The sequence below is a fragment of the Hordeum vulgare genome, chromosome 4H (genome assembly GCF_904849725.1).
Source record: "Hordeum vulgare subsp. vulgare chromosome 4H, MorexV3_pseudomolecules_assembly, whole genome shotgun sequence".
In the NCBI taxonomy this organism is placed as follows: Eukaryota; Viridiplantae; Streptophyta; class Magnoliopsida; order Poales; family Poaceae; genus Hordeum; species Hordeum vulgare.
Window position 1 is genome coordinate 4,219,592 of NC_058521.1, and position 16,621 is coordinate 4,236,212.

At 46.3% G+C, this 16,621-nt stretch overlaps 2 protein-coding genes across 2 annotated transcripts; one reads left to right on the forward strand and one right to left on the reverse strand.

Moving 5' to 3' along the window:
- Positions 1–3,227: 3,227 nt before the first annotated feature.
- Positions 3,228–5,440, forward strand: LOC123446900 (membrin-11-like). Its single transcript, XM_045123442.1, has 4 exons — positions 3,228–3,597; positions 4,550–4,670; positions 4,758–4,907; positions 5,036–5,440. The coding sequence occupies exons 1-4, from the start codon at positions 3,314–3,316 to the stop codon at positions 5,195–5,197; spliced, it is 717 nt and encodes a 238-aa protein (XP_044979377.1). The 5' UTR covers positions 3,228–3,313; the 3' UTR covers positions 5,198–5,440.
- Positions 5,441–5,714: 274 nt separating this feature from the next.
- LOC123446899 (26S proteasome non-ATPase regulatory subunit 8 homolog A) lies at positions 5,715–8,762 on the reverse strand. The gene is made up of 6 exons (XM_045123441.1): positions 8,484–8,762; positions 8,236–8,314; positions 7,300–7,402; positions 6,333–6,596; positions 6,137–6,248; positions 5,715–6,054 (listed from the first exon to the last, which is right to left on the reverse strand). Exons 1-6 carry the CDS (start codon positions 8,586–8,588, stop codon positions 5,914–5,916), a joined length of 804 nt encoding a protein of 267 aa, XP_044979376.1. The 5' UTR covers positions 8,589–8,762; the 3' UTR covers positions 5,715–5,913.
- Between the last annotated feature and the right edge of the window lie 7,859 nt (positions 8,763–16,621).

Genomic DNA, 16,621 nt, shown 5'->3' on the forward strand with positions numbered 1-16,621 from the left:
ATTCATCCGGGTTGGGGATGAACACGTCAACAAAATCAGGATTAGAGATGAAACTGAAGGTCACTTGACCGATTCTTTGTACGTATTAAATCTACATGCAAGCCGTGTTAAAATAGAAGACCTGTGAAATTTTGAACTGCATTTTTGTAGGATAAGATCATCTTTATTTGTGTCGTAACTACAAATTCTCAGATTATAGACCATTTTTTATAAATTAAGAGCGTGTGGTATTTCTTTCTCCCGTTGCAACGCATGGGCCCTTTTGCTAGTCTAACTAAACTCGCAAACCGACTAGACCATAGACTCACGCTCCAAGCCCAAATTAGACATGTACAAGCTAATCCATCAAGATTAACTAACATTCTCCTCCTAATCTGGACTCTTCCTAATCTGAACTTGTCATTGCTTTATACTCCTCTTGTTCTTGGCTCGTTGTAGATCCACGACCTAACGATCCATCTCAAAGTATGATACAGACTCACAGTCACAATGTCAGGTAACACCATGGGTCACCCCTAACGCAATACATGCCAACGGATCATACACCGTCCCATGTAGAGACAGGTCCTCATTGAAGAGGCCCCATTCACTGGTCATCATCCCACTACACACTTGAGCTTGATCTTCACTTCACGTCTTCGTCCTCGTTGCTACACCACACCGGACAGCCCATCGACTGTGACACGCTTCATCTTCAACTGGACCTCACATAGACGAGTACTTGCACATGACGACGACGAGTCACTGACACGACGTCGACCGAGATGTGCCAACCCGCACGACTCCTTGACTCATCTAACTCTCCCGCAAACGACGATCTTGACGACTTTTTGGCACCGCACCTCAGCCCCACCGCTCCCGACAATGATCTTTTTCCACCGACAGTGAAAAAATAAAGTATAAGAGCATCTCTAGTAGAACCCCCAAACCCTTAAATCTAAAACCAGTTTTAAGGGTTGAGAATTGGCCATTTTTGACACTTTGAAGGGTTGAAAAACAGGGGCAAAGACTAGAACCCTCAAACCCAACCCTTATAACGGAATATTCCGTTATAAGGGCTGGGTTTGAGGGTTCTAGTCTTTGCCCCAACCCCAACCCTTAAAACTGTCATTTCATATATCACACATTTCATCATATGACATATCACAAATTCAATCACATTTGACATAAAACAATAACCATTCTAGTTATTATTACACCACCGAATAAAACAATAATCATTCAAATCATTACAACAATGTTTGAGCAAATTACAACAATTGTTCGAATCAAATAGGACATAGAAAAGTAAAACAAAGATACATCATGGGCCAATGCGCCGCCCACCCAAATGCCAGTGGTGCTCTACTAGATCATCCCGGAGCCGACCATGAGTGGTTCCATCCTCAATCTCACGATGTGCTTGAAGAAAAGCTTGTATGCGAGATGCGGAGGGCGGCGGGGCGCGGAGGGGCGGCGGGGCGGCGGCCGGAGCGCGGGGGGCAGCGGCCGAGATGCGGAGGGCGGCGGGGCGCGGAGGGGCGGCGGCCGGGGCGCGGAGCGGCGGCGGGGCGACAGCCGGGGCGCGGAGCGGCGGAGGGGCGGCGGGGCGGCGGTCGGCCGAGGCGGATTCCTCCCGCGCGGGGGAACCAACTGCCTCCCGCGCGAGGTGGGAAAATGAGTGCGGGTTGGGGACAGTTTTCCCTCCCAACCCTCACTTCTACAGGCTGGGAAGGGGTTTGAGGTTTGGACCTCTAAATTTTTTTATGGGTTTAAGGGTTCTAGTCTACGTCGTCTTTCGATGAAAACTGTAAAAAAAATTGGTTATTTTTAAGGGTTTGAGGGTTTGAGGGCTCTACTAGAGATGCTCTAATGAAGGAAAAAATCAAAGAAGAAAAACAAAGAAAATCAAACCAACACGGGAAGCTGCCCTAATGGGCTGGCCCAATTCAGGGAATACCGGCTAAATCCTCTCAAGGTTCAAAATAGATGGGAATTAGAGAGTTCGATGTGCTGATTTGAAGGATTGGAAGTTTAGGGTTTGATTTAGCTTTCATCTACAAATTAAAGGTTTGCTTTGCACTTTTTCCACTTGTTTTTGTTAGCAGTAGAGAACCTTTCATCATCTACACATATACCTCGGTGTTCCTTCATCTTTGAAAGAAGAGATGCAAATATTGAGGCACATAGCCTCGCTAAACGCACTTTAGATCTTTCTTTAGGACGCCATGTGTGGCTCCTTAATACTTTAGGTCTAAGTTTTATACCCATGTTTTTTTAACGATTAATAAAGTGGAGTGGACTAAAAAAAACAGAGGATCTTTCATGCCTCCTTAAATCCAGAAGAGAGTCATTTGAATTGAGTGGCATGCAAAGTAACACCTACGACGCAGTAAGTAAACGATCTCTTATTTGCTGATGACAATGTGATGTTCTTCAAGGCAAACAGTGTGGGATCTACTCACGTGACGAAGTGTTGCACATCTTTTGTCAAGCTACATGTGAGCGCATAAAATATGTTGAATCCTCAATCTTTTTCAGCAAGGATGTTTCCCACAGCATCCATAATGAAATAAATGGTGTGCTAAATATTCCTAATGAGACTCTTAATGAGAAATATTTGGACATTGCCGTCGGACACTGGTAGTTTAAAAAAGTCCTTGTCGTTAAAGTCCTTGTCGTTGAACGAATCGGACCAGGGAACACCCACATCACAATATCAAACTCTAGATCTGGCACTCCACCACGACTTAGACGTCGCAGTAGGAAACCATACCTGACATCCACGAACCATGAACCTAGCACACGTTCCGTCTTCCAAGTGTCGTCGATGCAGACCACAACCCTCATCCGTTCCTGGACTACCTCTCAAGCTCTGCGTCGACGCTAAAGCAAACGTCGTCGCCACGACGAAGCCCGGGGACACATGCCCACCACGATGATGTCGTCGTCGCCACGTCATCCTTGCTTGAACAAACCAGCTTTCAAATTCATCACCAACCATATAGAACCGATGACCTCGTCAGGAAAAGATCCAAAAAAACTTTATTCAGCGTTCCCGTCGCCGTCGTCAAGCCAAGGCGATGAACAACCTAAAAAAACATAGACTAGTGATGATGTGCCTTGGGGTGGAAGGAAGGCAGGCAGGCAGGCTGCACGGCGAGGGCCCACACGGCATACCTAGCCACGTCACCACGTGTCGGCGGGGCCACCTCCCAGTCTCCACTCCTTCCCAGCAAAACCGGTCGCAATTTGTCTCTCTCTCTCTCTCCAAAGAAAAGAAAAAGAAAAAAAAAAAAAAAAAGCAAATCGACCTCGATCGATCTCGACCGCCATGGATTTCTCCGGCGGCGGGGGCGGCGCGACGCTGTCGGAGATGTACCAGAGCGCGCGGAGGCTGCTGCTGTCGGCCCGCGACGGCGTGGCCCGCGTCGAGCGGCTCGCCTCGGCGCCCGCCTCCTCCTCCTACTCCGCCTCGGCGCCGCCCGTCGGCGCGCCGGACCCGGCGGGCGCCGAGGCCGTGCGGAGGGAGGTGGCGCAGATCCAGGGCCTCTGCGCCCAGATGGACCGCCTCTGGCGCTCCATCCCCGCCAAGGGCCAGCGCGACCTCTGGAAGAGGTGGCTCTTCTTCTTCCTCTTGGTGTAGATTTAACCAGGGTCTCTGTGTTCGTTTTGATTCCAGTACCCATCATACCAAAGCAGTAAATAACTTTATGTGTCATTGCACTTCAATAAATAATTTAGTCCACAAACAGGAATGCTTTGATCTAGGAGCTTGGTACTAGTTCATACTGAAAATCAGCTTTTCTTCAGAGGAACGGGCATAACCAACTTAGCAATCAGCATGCACAAAGTATAATCTCATTTGCTGCTTCTAGTAACTTATTACTACTTCTTGATTTGTTGAGTTATCCATCCACCTTCTGGCTGGAGTGGAAATCCTGTAGCCACATATGTTAGAGTAATATATACATCTTTCAACCTTCATTTTGTCCCCAGCTTGCACCAAATGGCGCTACCTCCCAGATGCATGTGAGAGGGGGTGTTTTACTTTCATTGCTTTAATGTGTAGAATTATTATACAGATTAGGTTGGATTGCTTTCTTGCTCTTAAGATGGCATTTTATCTAATTCCCTTCCCTTTGTTGTAAGAGTTCACAGTGGCAGCAGTAGTGAACTGCTAAGTACATGCATTTTCTCCTCGTGTTAACATTTCTCTGGTATTCACCAGCTTAGGTCTGAAGCACTTGGCACTCTCAATGTGTGGTCGATATGGAATTTAAGGCCATGTGTCATCCTGAGATAGTTAGATGCACATGCTTGGTTCTTCCTGTTTGTTGAGGATGCTATATATGTTCCCTTTATCTGTTTTGTGCAAATGGAGTTCTGTATGAAATTGATATTTGCGGCTGCTAGAGCAACTCTCGAGAATTGCTCTAGGCTATGCATTTTTCTGTTGTGGAACTTCTGTCCTGTTGCATATAGAATTTCGACTTCAAATAAAGAGCTGAATACGAGTTATGTAGGTTGGTGTTCCAAGTTTTAACATTTTTTTATGTTATCCTGGCAGGAAAGTGGAGCAGCTATCTGAGGAGGTTGATTCATTAAAGGAAACCCTCGACAAGCACTCGTTGCGGCAAAGGAAGCGTATTTTGGAAGCCAAGGAAAGGGCGGAGCTGTTTGAGAGAGCTGTGAGTAGTCTTGAACCAAACAACGCTTGAGCAGTTGTTTTTCCTGCAGGATAATTTCGTTTAACGAAGTTGAAATTGCTGTTGCAGAATGGTGAATCGTCGCATGTCCTTCAAATATTCGACGACGAAGCCCAGGCAATGCAATCGGCCCGTACCTCCTCTCGAGTGCTTGACGAAGCCTATGAGACAGGAGTGGCCATCCTCCACAAGTACTCTGACCAGAGGGATCGTCTGAAGGTAAACAAAACAGTTCAACTTACACAGAACCCAGAAGATACGAATCTTGCTGGCCTTTGTCGGCACGGTGAAAGAATGTAGCTGCCTGCCTGCTAACAGTAGTAATGTCTTCTTGCACCTGATTGTAGAGCGCGCAAAGGAAAGCTCTGGATGTCCTGAACACCGTTGGCCTATCGAACTCGGTCTTGAAGCTCATTGAGAAGCGGCACCGGGTTGACAAGCGGATTGCGTATGGCGGCATGATCATCACTGTCGTGCTGATGGTTGCCTTCTGGCGATGGACACACTAGTTTTCAACATTCTCCGGAGATGGGCACACTGGTGCATGAGGAATGAAGGAAGGGGCTTCTTGTTTAGGGTTTTAAGTTGGCTATCACTTGTCATTGCTTGTGTGTGGCAGGCACAACCCTGCTTGCTTACTGATCTCTTCTTTGGATTATTATTACTGTATATGTATATCGGTTATGAAAAGATGTTTGACAAGACTGGTTCATCAGATATATATTCCTTTGTATGCAACATACGTTTGAGAAGGCTGCCTGGGTACATATACATTCGTATATGTGGTTCTTTTTGCAGAATGGATCAGTAATTTTGATATGAATTTTGCCAATCAACCGGCTTGTCATACATGAAGACGCATGCCTAAATACTTGGATCATCAACCATGTCCCTTCAGCATTATATACTTCTGCTTGTGAACGAACAAGGATCCGCACAAGAATCAGCATCTACTGCCCCAGATGTTGCCATTGACCGATGGACGACGGGGGGGGGGGGGAGAAAAGCCAGGCACCTCAATTGGACTTTGCTCTCAAACAATTAATTGATCAACATAACACAGCGTTGTTTCTTTTGACATTTCACAGTATTGTCTACAGCACTTTGGAAACAGTGGGTGAAACAAACGATTGAACCAAAATAGTACAGCTGAGTCACGGGGCAATCCAATAATCCACCTCTTCATGGGAAATTCGGTCCAAAGTTGAAAGAAAAGAGAGGCAAATCACACAATCCTTTCCAATTCCCTCGCGTAGCCAAGGGTCTGGTTGATGACGGGCGCCGCCGGTATCTCCTTGCAGGGCTGCGACTCCTTCGCCTTCTGGAACAAGACGCGGCCGTCCTTGACATCCCACTCGGGGTGTTCCTGTTGACAACAGGACGATACTTTACAACCCATGGTCATAACTCGTGTAATTCACACCGGGAACACAAGGTATGGAACTTACCTCTGCGATGTACTGCTGCAGTTCCTTGTCGGAGCTGAACATAAACATCTGCTTCGCATCGCTTATTGACAGGTAATCATATCCCTTCTCGCTGCACCCAGCTATCTCGTCTCTGCAGGCGCAACAGATATGATCACAGTGATGCACAGCAGCACAAGGGGCTAATCGGATGGGGTGGTGACAGACGCCGACTTACCTAACCGTTTTGGCGAGAAGGTCCATGAAGTATACGTAGGTCTCATGCGGTGCGGTTTGCCGAGCGCTCAGCACACGGTTGTAGGCGCCCTCCATAAAGGACTGCTCGAGCTCAACCCCGTGCTTGATGCAAGCATTCTCCAGCGCTTTGGCGGGCAGAAGCTCCAGCTCAGTGTGGAACTCCGCAATTCTATTCTGGACCAACAGCCTCAGAAGGTTAAGCCCCATGATTGGGTACTCCATTGAAGATGGAGGAAGTATGCCACTGCAAACATCAGCATGAATTAGTATGATATATTACAAGCAGCAAACCCAACATGTTCCAAGATAAAATAACCGTCAACAAGTCCAGACATTTTATAACATGTTCTGGACTTGATAAACCAGGCATGTAACACTGAATAAGATGCGAAGACAACTCTGCCAAGATATTGGCAATGTTCAGGATATCGGTATCTGGTACCATATCGGTCGGCTGCTGAGTAGGGATAAATAGGCGAATTCTCCAGTTAATTGGCCGATAAATCAAGTTATTCAGTTGATAAATCAATTAATCAGCTATTTGGTGACCCACCGAGTAGCGATTAACTGACCGATATTTGGAACAATGGATATTAGAAACACAAACATTCGGCATACTGGCAAGGGCATCACGGCCCACCCGCAGGCCAGAAACCTGAGTTCCATACAAACCCGATCTGCACGTCTAACTTAACTGTGATTTACAAACATAAATTTCCAACTCAGCCCCTGTTCCATATTCGACTACCCAACTGAACCCAGCAAAGCACTACATGATCATGCAAGACAAATAAGTATTAACTGGTTTTCTTTGGGCATAAGTTGCTAAATGAGTTAAACCCAATGGAACATGAGAGAGAAGAGGGAATAATACACGTATTAAATGACAGCCTACACAATGCATAGACAAGAAAACAACTGCAAAGTGGTAAAAAAAAGGAACTAACCATGTGTCCATGTAATAAGGCTTGAGCTGGCAGAAGTCCCTTTCAAATGCATCTTGATCTTCCATTTTCACACTCAAAAGAACTGCATGCTCATAAATTTCCCCTGAAAGGCTTCAGGTAGATTTAGTGGCTGCTCTATTAAGGATAATCACAAGACGAGAGCATATGTTTCTAAATAGCTGGACCACAACAATATAGACACACATTTTCCTCACAAAAAATAAACAGGGCATAGGTTACGACAATCGACAGAAGAGCTCATTTATAGCAACAGCATATGAACGATCAATTCATGAATTGCAACATAATACTATCTGAATGCCGAATCCTATGCAGCACCAGAGGTCAAGTCGAAAAAGAGCAAAAGTTATTCCAGAGTTGACATTCTGACAACTGAAAAGCATCACTAGCGTCAGTCCTAAGATAGAACCACATTCAAACCAAACCATCTATATAAATTCATCGACTGAAAACCCTAAAGTAAAATTACATGACCAAAACAAATCAGTGTTAGGCGTGCAAAGACCGGCCACCACATTCTCAAGCTAGCACCATCGAGCAACTAAACCTACCATTCTACCAAGCATTACAGAAAGACCACACGTGAATTGTCGGTTAACTAAAACCAAGTTTCAGTTCAACGGCGCCGAACGAGTCATATAGCGACAATACTCAAACATGACCACAATCTCAGACCGACATTCATATATCAACCAAACACAGACCAACAAGACACAAAGCATAACAATAACCTATGCACAGACTCAAAATCCCCTCCTCACCAACACAATTTTCACATATACCTACACTACAAACACAGCAGTAACATGGCAACCTAGCAAGACAAATTCGCACTCGGGCTCAAACAGACAGAAAGAATCGTACAACGTGCTAGGCGGCGATTTGCTAGACAAAAAAAAAAACAAGTTATCTTACTCGCGAGCTTGAGCTCCTCCACGGCGTTGGGCGTCTGCTGGAAGAGCGGAGGGAGGCTGGGGAACTTGGTGAGGAGCACCTGCGAAAAGGAGGAAGCTTCATCACACACGTCATCGATTCACCGGAAGACCGGCCTCTCGCCCTCCCCGGCGAAACCACCGGCGCCGCCGATCCACCCGGAACTAACTAAAACCGAGAAAAGATGCGAGCTTTCGATTCGAAACCGGCCCGGCGGAAGGGGGGCGCACCTTGAGCTGCGAGAGGAGGGTCGCGGAGGCGTCGAGATCGCTGCGCTTGCAGGCCGCCTTGAAGCGTTCGAACAGCTGCGTCACCTCCACCAGCTTCGGATCCATCGGCGTCGGGCGGCGGGGGAGCTCGAGCTTGGAGTCGAGTCGATTCGCGGATTCGGGGCGGGGCTGCGCGGGATCTCCTGCGGCGGGGGAGATCGAGGCGGATTTGTTTGGGGGATTTAGGGTTCGCGTCTCCTCCGGTGCAAGTATGACGAGATCGGGCGCCGCGGCTGTGTCCTCTCGGGCTGTGTCCTACTCGGCTTCCTCCTCTTTTTCTTTCTGTAAAAAAAATTCCGAACGCTTTGGTAAAACAAATTATAGAAAAGCGAAAAATAACACGTAGACTATACCTGGCCATGGACAGCCCGACCCGGACCGGGCCGGGCCTAAACATGGCATCATGCCGGTCTCGGGCCTGAAATTTGAACCCGACGAACGGGCCAGGCCGGGCCTAAACATGTCATCGAGCCGGGCTCACGCCTGGAATTTGAGCACAGTGGTCGGGTCAGGCCAGGCTCGGGCTTGCAGAATACCGATTTTACGTCGTGGTTAGGCCGGCCCAGTCAGGTCCAGTCGAGCTTTTTCGGGCTCGGGTCAAGCTTGGGCCTAATATTTAGGCCTCACGGTTAGGCCTTTTTCGGCCCGGCCGACCCGAAGTATGCCCAGGTATAACATAGACGTATCATTAATAATTTTAAAGGATGTGACGAATTTTTCAGATTGGTTGGGCATGAAGTTTTTCATGTGCGCCAATTATGAAGAAGATCCACCCGTTGTTCCTTCAGCATACATCAGTCCTCCGGTATGCTTCAGTCATCAAGAATAAACACGTTGTAGATATTATTGTTAGATTGATATATTTTATTTTTTAGTCTCCTCCTCCTCTGTGCATGTACTATCGTTGGATCGACACGGAAATGCCGGACTAGGCGGTGACCGAGATTCGTGAAAAAGGTCGTCGTGCATGGGCTAGTTTGGACTTGGAAGAGCGTCGAGCAAAGGCTGAAGCAGAGGAGAATAGAGACTGGGAAGAATATTGTGTGGAGCACAGGGCTGTGACTGATGAGATGTTGAAGCAAAGTCGAGAAGACGAACTTCGACTGGCGGAGGTTTACACACAGCGGCAGGAGCCCCGTGATGCTGAGAAGGAGAGAAAGAAAGAAAGGGCTCGTGCGGCCAAGGCAGCAGAAGAAGCTGGTGGTGGAAAAGGAAAATATCCACGTTGGACTCAGTAGATTTATTTTATTCTTTCTTAATTTCTGTCAGTTATATCTTAATTTCTGCAAGTTATATCTTAATTTCGGCAAGTTGTATCTTATTTTCAGCAATGTGTATCTTTTTTCTGCAAGTTGTATCTTCATTTCCGCAATGTGTATCTTAATTTCACCTACGTGTATCTTTATGACCTGTTACACATATATTGCAGTCTCATTGCGGTGCTTTGAAAGAGTGCCGGTTTGCTCATAGCCATGTTGCTCTATTTTTGTAATATGCCATGGCTCACATACCCCAGGCTTCTGGCGAGCAATGTCTATTATGCGGCAACCCGCTTCGCGATGGATGCATATGAGCTTCAACTTCTTTTTATTAGACTGATTCACTCTATGTTGCATGTGTATGTCAATTGCATAGCAATGTATTGCTTGTTTAGCAGATTTCTTATCTGAAAAAATCTGCCCAACGGCCAGACTTCCCGCTTCTAAGCCAGCAACAGAGTGAAATTCATTGATGATGCTCATAACCTGTAAAAACTCTGGATTGATTGGTGCAGCAACCGCCTTCTCAGGAGGAACAACTTCATCATCATTTGATTTCGAAGAGGCAGAAGAATGACCATCATCGTCATCATCTAGCGCCTCCGGCAATCCCTCGACATGTTCGCTCATGTCAACGACCGCAGACCAATATCCTGTGTCATACACTTGTTGGCCACCTGTTGGTTCTGATGGGCCGACGTCGGGGGCTACAATTATGGCCACTTGCGTCGGGGCTACAATTATGGCCACTTGTTGGCCACCCGTTGGTTCCGATGGGCCGGCGTCGGGGGCTACAGTTATGGCCAACTCGGCCTCATCGGCACCGCTACTGCACTCGGCGACATCACTGGCAGAAATGAACTCCACATAAATCATGGGTTGTCCATACATGGAGTTATTGGGATTGCTTGCAAAAACCATGTACGACGCCCATGCTCTTTCACCAGTAACCCGCCGCAGAACCCAACGATTTCCTCCCTCAACCACGAAAGCCTCCATGGTCATTTTTTCCCATTCATCGTTGAACCAAACACCGCTCGGATGCACCTTCTAACTGTCCCATACTCTACATTAACCATGTGTCTTACTACAACCTTACTCATCCCTCACATAGACACATCCACACCAGAAGGACCCTCACGTACGATGTGCCCATAAAGCACTAACAAAATTTTCATAGTACCTAACGAGCAGTCATATTTACATCCTCGGTCCATTAAAAATCATATTATTATATTTATATTGTAATGACATACATTACTCATCTTCTTTTACATATAACAATTTAACAAATATTCACAAATGACTGTACATCTACGCATAATAATTTATATTGTATCATCATATTATTATATTTATATTGTAATAACATCTATTACTTATCTTTTTTTACATATAACAATTTAACAAATACTCACAGACGACTGTACATCTACGCATAATAATTTATATTATACCATTTGTCGCGACACTAAATCTACAAAATAAATACAAGATAAATTACAATATATCATTCATACCTCTGGTTTAATAATGATATCCTTCCGAATACAAAATATCACCAGTATAATATCAGCGAATTCGACCTATTATCATATAAACAAAAATACTACACACATAATCTTTTTCCTGCTAGCAATTTTTTTAAAATACATAATGCATGCATATACATATCATGAGTCATATATCTACGGTGTTGACAAATTATCACATAAACAAAAATATTACGCACATAATTATTTCACTCTTAGCAAAAGTTTTAAAATACACACTGAATCCATATATTGATGGGGAATGATATAGGTTTACGAAGAAGCCTGTCTGTACAAGAAAGTGAGTGGGAGCTCTGTAGCTTTCCTCGTACTATATGTGGATGGCATATTATTGATGGGGAATGATATAGAGATGTTGGAGAGCATAAAGGCCTATTTGAAGAAGAGTTTTTCAATGAAGGACCTTGGAGAAGTTGCATACATATTAGGCATCAAGATCTATAGAGATAGATCGAGACGCCTCATAGGTCTTTCGCAAAGTACATACCTTGACAAGATATTGAAGAAGTTCAATATGGAAAACTCAAAGAAAGGGTTCTTGCCAGTTTTGCAAGGTATGAGATTGAGTAAGACTCAGTCGCCGACCACGGCAGCAGATAGAGAGAAGATGAGTTATTTCCCCTACGCTTCAGCCGTGGGCTCTCTAATGTATGCCATGCTGTGTACCAGACCTGATATAAACCTTGCGATAAGCTTGGTAGGGAGGTACCAAAGTAATCCCGGTGCGGAACACTGGACAGCGGTCAAGAATATCCTTAAGTACCTGAAAAGGACTAAGGAAATGTTTCTCGTTTATGGAGGTGACGAAGAGCTCGTCGTAAAGGGTTACGTCGATGCTAGCTTCGACACAGATCTGGATGACTCTAAGTCACAAACCGGATACGTATATGTGTTGAATGGTGGGGCAGTGAGCTGGTGTAGCAGCAAACAAGAAGTCGTGGCAACATCTACATGTGAAGCGGAGTACATAGCTGCTTCAGAAGCGGCTCATGAAGGAATTTGGATGAAGGAGCTCATCACCGACCTTGGAGTGGTTCCAAGCGCGTCGGGTCCTATGACACTCTTCTGTGATAACACTGGAGCCATTGCCATAGTCAAAGAGCCCAGGTTTCACCGGAAGACGAAGCACATCAAGCGCCGCTACAACTCCATCCAGGACCATGTCTAGAGTGGAGTGATAGATATTTGTAAAGTACACACGGATCTGAATATTGCAGACCCGTTGACTAAACCTCTTCCACGAGCAAAACATGATCAGCACCATAATGCTATGGGTGTTTGATACATCACAATGTAACTAGATTATTGACTCTAGTGCAAGTGGGAGACTGTTGGAAATATGCCATAGAGGCAATAATAAAATGGTTATTATCATATTTCCTTGTTCATGATAATCGTCTATCGTTCATGCTATAATTGTATTAACAGGAAACAGTAATACATGTGTGAATGAATAGATCACAAGTGTCCCTAGCAAGCCTCTAGTTGGCTAGCTCGTTAGTCAATAGATGATCATGGTTTCCTGATCATGGACATTGGATGTCATTGATAACGGGATCACATCATTGGGAGAATGATGTGGTGGACAAGACCCAATCCTAAGCCTAGCACTAGATCGTATTGTTCGTATGCTAATGCTTTTCTAATGTCAAGTATCTTTTCCTTCGACCGTGAGATTGTGCAACTCCCGGATACCGTAGGAGTGCTTTGGGTGTATCAAACGTCACAACGTAACTGGGTGACTATAAAGGTGCACTACGGGTACCTCCGAAAGTGTCTGTTGGGTTGGCACGAATCGAGATCGGGATTTGTCACTCCGTGTGACGGAGAGGTATCTCTGGGCCCACTCGGTAGAACATCATCATGAGCTCAATGTGACTAAGGAGTTAGTCACACGATGACGTGCTACGGAACGAGTAAAGAGACTTACCGGTAACGAGATTGAACAAGGTATAGGTATACCGACGATCGAATCTCGGGCAAGTTCTATATCGACAGACAAAGGGAATCGTATACGGGATTGATTGAATCCTTGACATCGTGGTTCATCCGATGAGATCATCGTGGAGCTAGTGGGAGCCACCATGGGTATCCAGACCCCGCTGATGGTTATTGGTCAGAGAGGTGTCTCGGTCATGTCTGCCTGTCTCCCGAACCCGTAGGGTCTACACACTTAAGGTTCAATGACGCTAGGGTTATAGGGAATTGTTATATGAGATTACCGAAAGTTGTTCGGAGTCCCGGATGAGATCCTGGACGTCACGAGGAGCTCCGGAATGGTCCGGAGGTAAAGATTGATATATAGGATGGATGGTTTCGGACACCGGAAGTGTTTCGGGCATCACCGGTAACGTACCGGGACCACCGGGACCACCGGAGGTGGTCCCGGGGGACCACCGAAGGGGGGTGACGACCCCGGGAGGCTAAATGGGCTAAGTGGGGAAGGGAACCAACCCCTAAGTGGGCTGGTGTGTCCCCCACCCAGCCCATGTGCACCAGAAAAAGGGGGAGAGGGGGGAACCCTAACTTAGTTGGGCCTTAGGCCCACCAGAGGGGTGCGCCACCCCCTCCTCCCCATCTGGACGCCACAACCCCCCTCTAGGAGGGCTGCCGCACCCCCTAGGGTGGGAACCCTAGGGGTGGCACCCCCTCTCCCCTTCCCCTATATATAGTGGGCACTTTTGGCCTTTGGAGGACACGGTTTTCCCTCTCCCTCGGCGCAGCCCTGCACTTCTTCCTCCTCCTCTCTGCTGGTGCTTGGCGAAGCCCTGCCGGAAGACCTCGTCTCTCCACCAACACCACACCGTCGTGTTGCTGGTCTCCTTCCCTAACCTCTCCCTCCTCCTTGCTGGATCAAGGTGCGGGAGACGTCACCAGGCTGCACGTGTGTTGAACGCGGAGGTGCCGTTGTTCGGCACTAGATCGGAATCGCCGCGAGTACGACTCCATCAACCGCGTTCCAGCAACGCTTCCGCTTAGCGATATTCAAAGGTATGAAGATGCTCTTACCCCTCTCTCGTTGCTGGTCTCTCCATAGGAAGATCTGAACATGCGTAGGAAAATTTGGAATTTATGCTAAGTTACCCAACAGTGGCATCCGAGCCAGGTTTTCTATGCGTAGATTCTATGCACGAGTAGAACACAAAAGTTGTGGGCGATGGTTTGTCAATTTGCTTGCCGTTACTAGTCTTATTCTTTTCCGGCGGTATTGTGGGATGAAGCGGCCCGGACCGACCTTACACGTACGCTTACGTGAGACTGGTTCCACCGACAAACATGCACATCGTGCATAAAGGTGGCTAGCGGGTGTCTGTCTCTCCTACTCTAGTCGGATTGGATTTGATGAAAAGGGTCCTTATGAAGGGTAAATAGCTTTGGCATATCATCGTTGTGGCTGTCACGTAGGTAAGAAGGCGTTCTTGCTAGAAACCCAAATCAGTCACGTAAAACTTGCAACAACAATTAGAGGACGTCTAACTTGTTTTTGCAGGGTTTGACATGTGATGTGATATGGCCAGAGTTGTGATGTTGCATGTATGATGTATGAGATGATCATGTTATTGTAATAGGTTTCACGACTTGCATGTCGATGAGTATGACAACCGGCAGGAGCCATAGGAGTTGTCTTAATTTATTGTATGAGATGCAACGCCATGTGCTTACTACTTTTACTTCATTGCTAACCGTTAGCCATAGTAGTAGTGATAGTAGTAGTTGGCGTGACGACTTCACGGAGACACGATGATGGAGATCATGATGATGGAGATCATGGTGTCACGCCGGTGACGATGATGATCATGCGATGCCTGAAGATGGAGATCGAATGAGCAAAGATGATAATGGCCATATCATGTCACTATATGATTGCATTGTGATGTTTATCATGTTTTACATCTTATTGCTTAAAACGACGGTAGCATAATAAGATGATCCCTCTTAAAATTTCGAGAACGTATTCCCCTAAGTGTGCACCGTTGCGAAGGTTCGTTGTCTCGAAGCACCACGTGATGATCGGGTGTGATAGATTCTAACGTTCGCATACAACGGGTGTAAGTCAGATTTACACACGCGAAACACTTAGGTTGACTCGACGAGCTTAGCATGTACAGACATGACCTCGAATACAAGAGACCGAAAGGTCGAACATGAGTCGTATGGTTGAATACGATCAGCATGAAGTTGCTCACCATGGTGACTAATCCGTCTCACGTGATGATCGGACACGGGTTAGTCAACATGGATCATGTTTCACTTAGATGACTAGAGGGATGTCGATTTAAGTGGGAGTTCATACTTAATTTGATTAAATGAACTTAATTGTCATGAACTTAGTCTAAAAGTTGTCTTTACAAATATTGTAGATGTCCAACGTCAACCTCAACTTCAACGCATTCCTAGAGAAAAACAAGCTGAAAGATGATGGTAGCAACTATGCGGACTGGGTTCGCAACGTGAAGCTCATCCTTGAAGCAGCTAAAAAGGCTTATGTCCTTAATGCGCCGTTAGGTGACCCTCCCGCTCCCGCAGCAGTGCAGGACGTTCTAAACGTCTGGCAAGCGCGGATGATGACTACTCTCTGGTCAGGTGTGGGATGTTATACAGTTTAGAAACGGGGCTCCAAAGACGTTTTGAGCAACACGGGGCATATGAGATGTTCCAAGAGCTGAAGCTAGTTTTTCAAGCTCATGCCCGTGTCGAGAGATATGAAGTCTCTGACAAGTTCTTCAGCTGTAAGATGGAGGAGAACAGTTCTGTCAGTGAGCACATACTCAAAATGTCTGGGTTACACGGTCGTCTGACTTCACTTGGAGTCGAACTTCCGGATGATGCTATTATTGACAGAATCCTCCAGTCTCTCCCACCAAGCTACAAAGGCTTTGTGCTTAACTACAACATGCAAGGGATGGAGAAAACCATTCCCGAGTTGTACTCGATGCTCAAGTCTGCAGAAGTAGAAACCAAGAAGGAGCATCAAGTGTTGATGGTCAACAAGACCACTAGTTTCAAGAAAGGCAGGGGTAAGAAGAACTTCAAGAAAGACGGTAAAGTTGTTGCCGCGCCCGGTAAGCCAGATGCCGGGAAGAAGAAAAAAGAACGGACCCAAGCCTGAGACTGAGTGCTTCTACTGCAAGGGAAAAGGTCACTGGAAGCGGAACTGCCCCAAATACTTAGCGGACAAGAAGGCCGGCAACATTAAAGGTATATGTGATATACATGTTATTGATGTGTACCTTACCAGCGCTCGTAGTAGCACCTGGGTATTTGATATCGGTGTTGTTGCTCACAT

Excerpts from the sequence above, each read along its gene's own strand:
- LOC123446900 (XM_045123442.1), top strand. The coding sequence starts at position 3,314 with ATGGATTTCTCCGGCGGCGGGGGCGGCGCGACGCTGTCGGAGATGTAC. Across the intron at positions 3,598-4,549 it reads CAGCGCGACCTCTGGAAGAG|GAAAGTGGAGCAGCTATCTG; the intron begins GTGGCTCTTCTT and ends TTATCCTGGCAG. Across the intron at positions 4,671-4,757 it reads CGGAGCTGTTTGAGAGAGCT|AATGGTGAATCGTCGCATGT; the intron begins GTGAGTAGTCTT and ends TTGCTGTTGCAG.
- LOC123446899 (XM_045123441.1), bottom strand. The coding sequence starts at position 8,588 with ATGGATCCGAAGCTGGTGGAGGTGACGCAGCTGTTCGAACGCTTCAAG. Across the intron at positions 7,403-8,235 it reads GGAGGAGCTCAAGCTCGCGA|GGGAAATTTATGAGCATGCA; the intron begins GTAAGATAACTT and ends GAAGCCTTTCAG. Across the intron at positions 6,249-6,332 it reads CTTCTCGCCAAAACGGTTAG|AGACGAGATAGCTGGGTGCA; the intron begins GTAAGTCGGCGT and ends TTGCGCCTGCAG.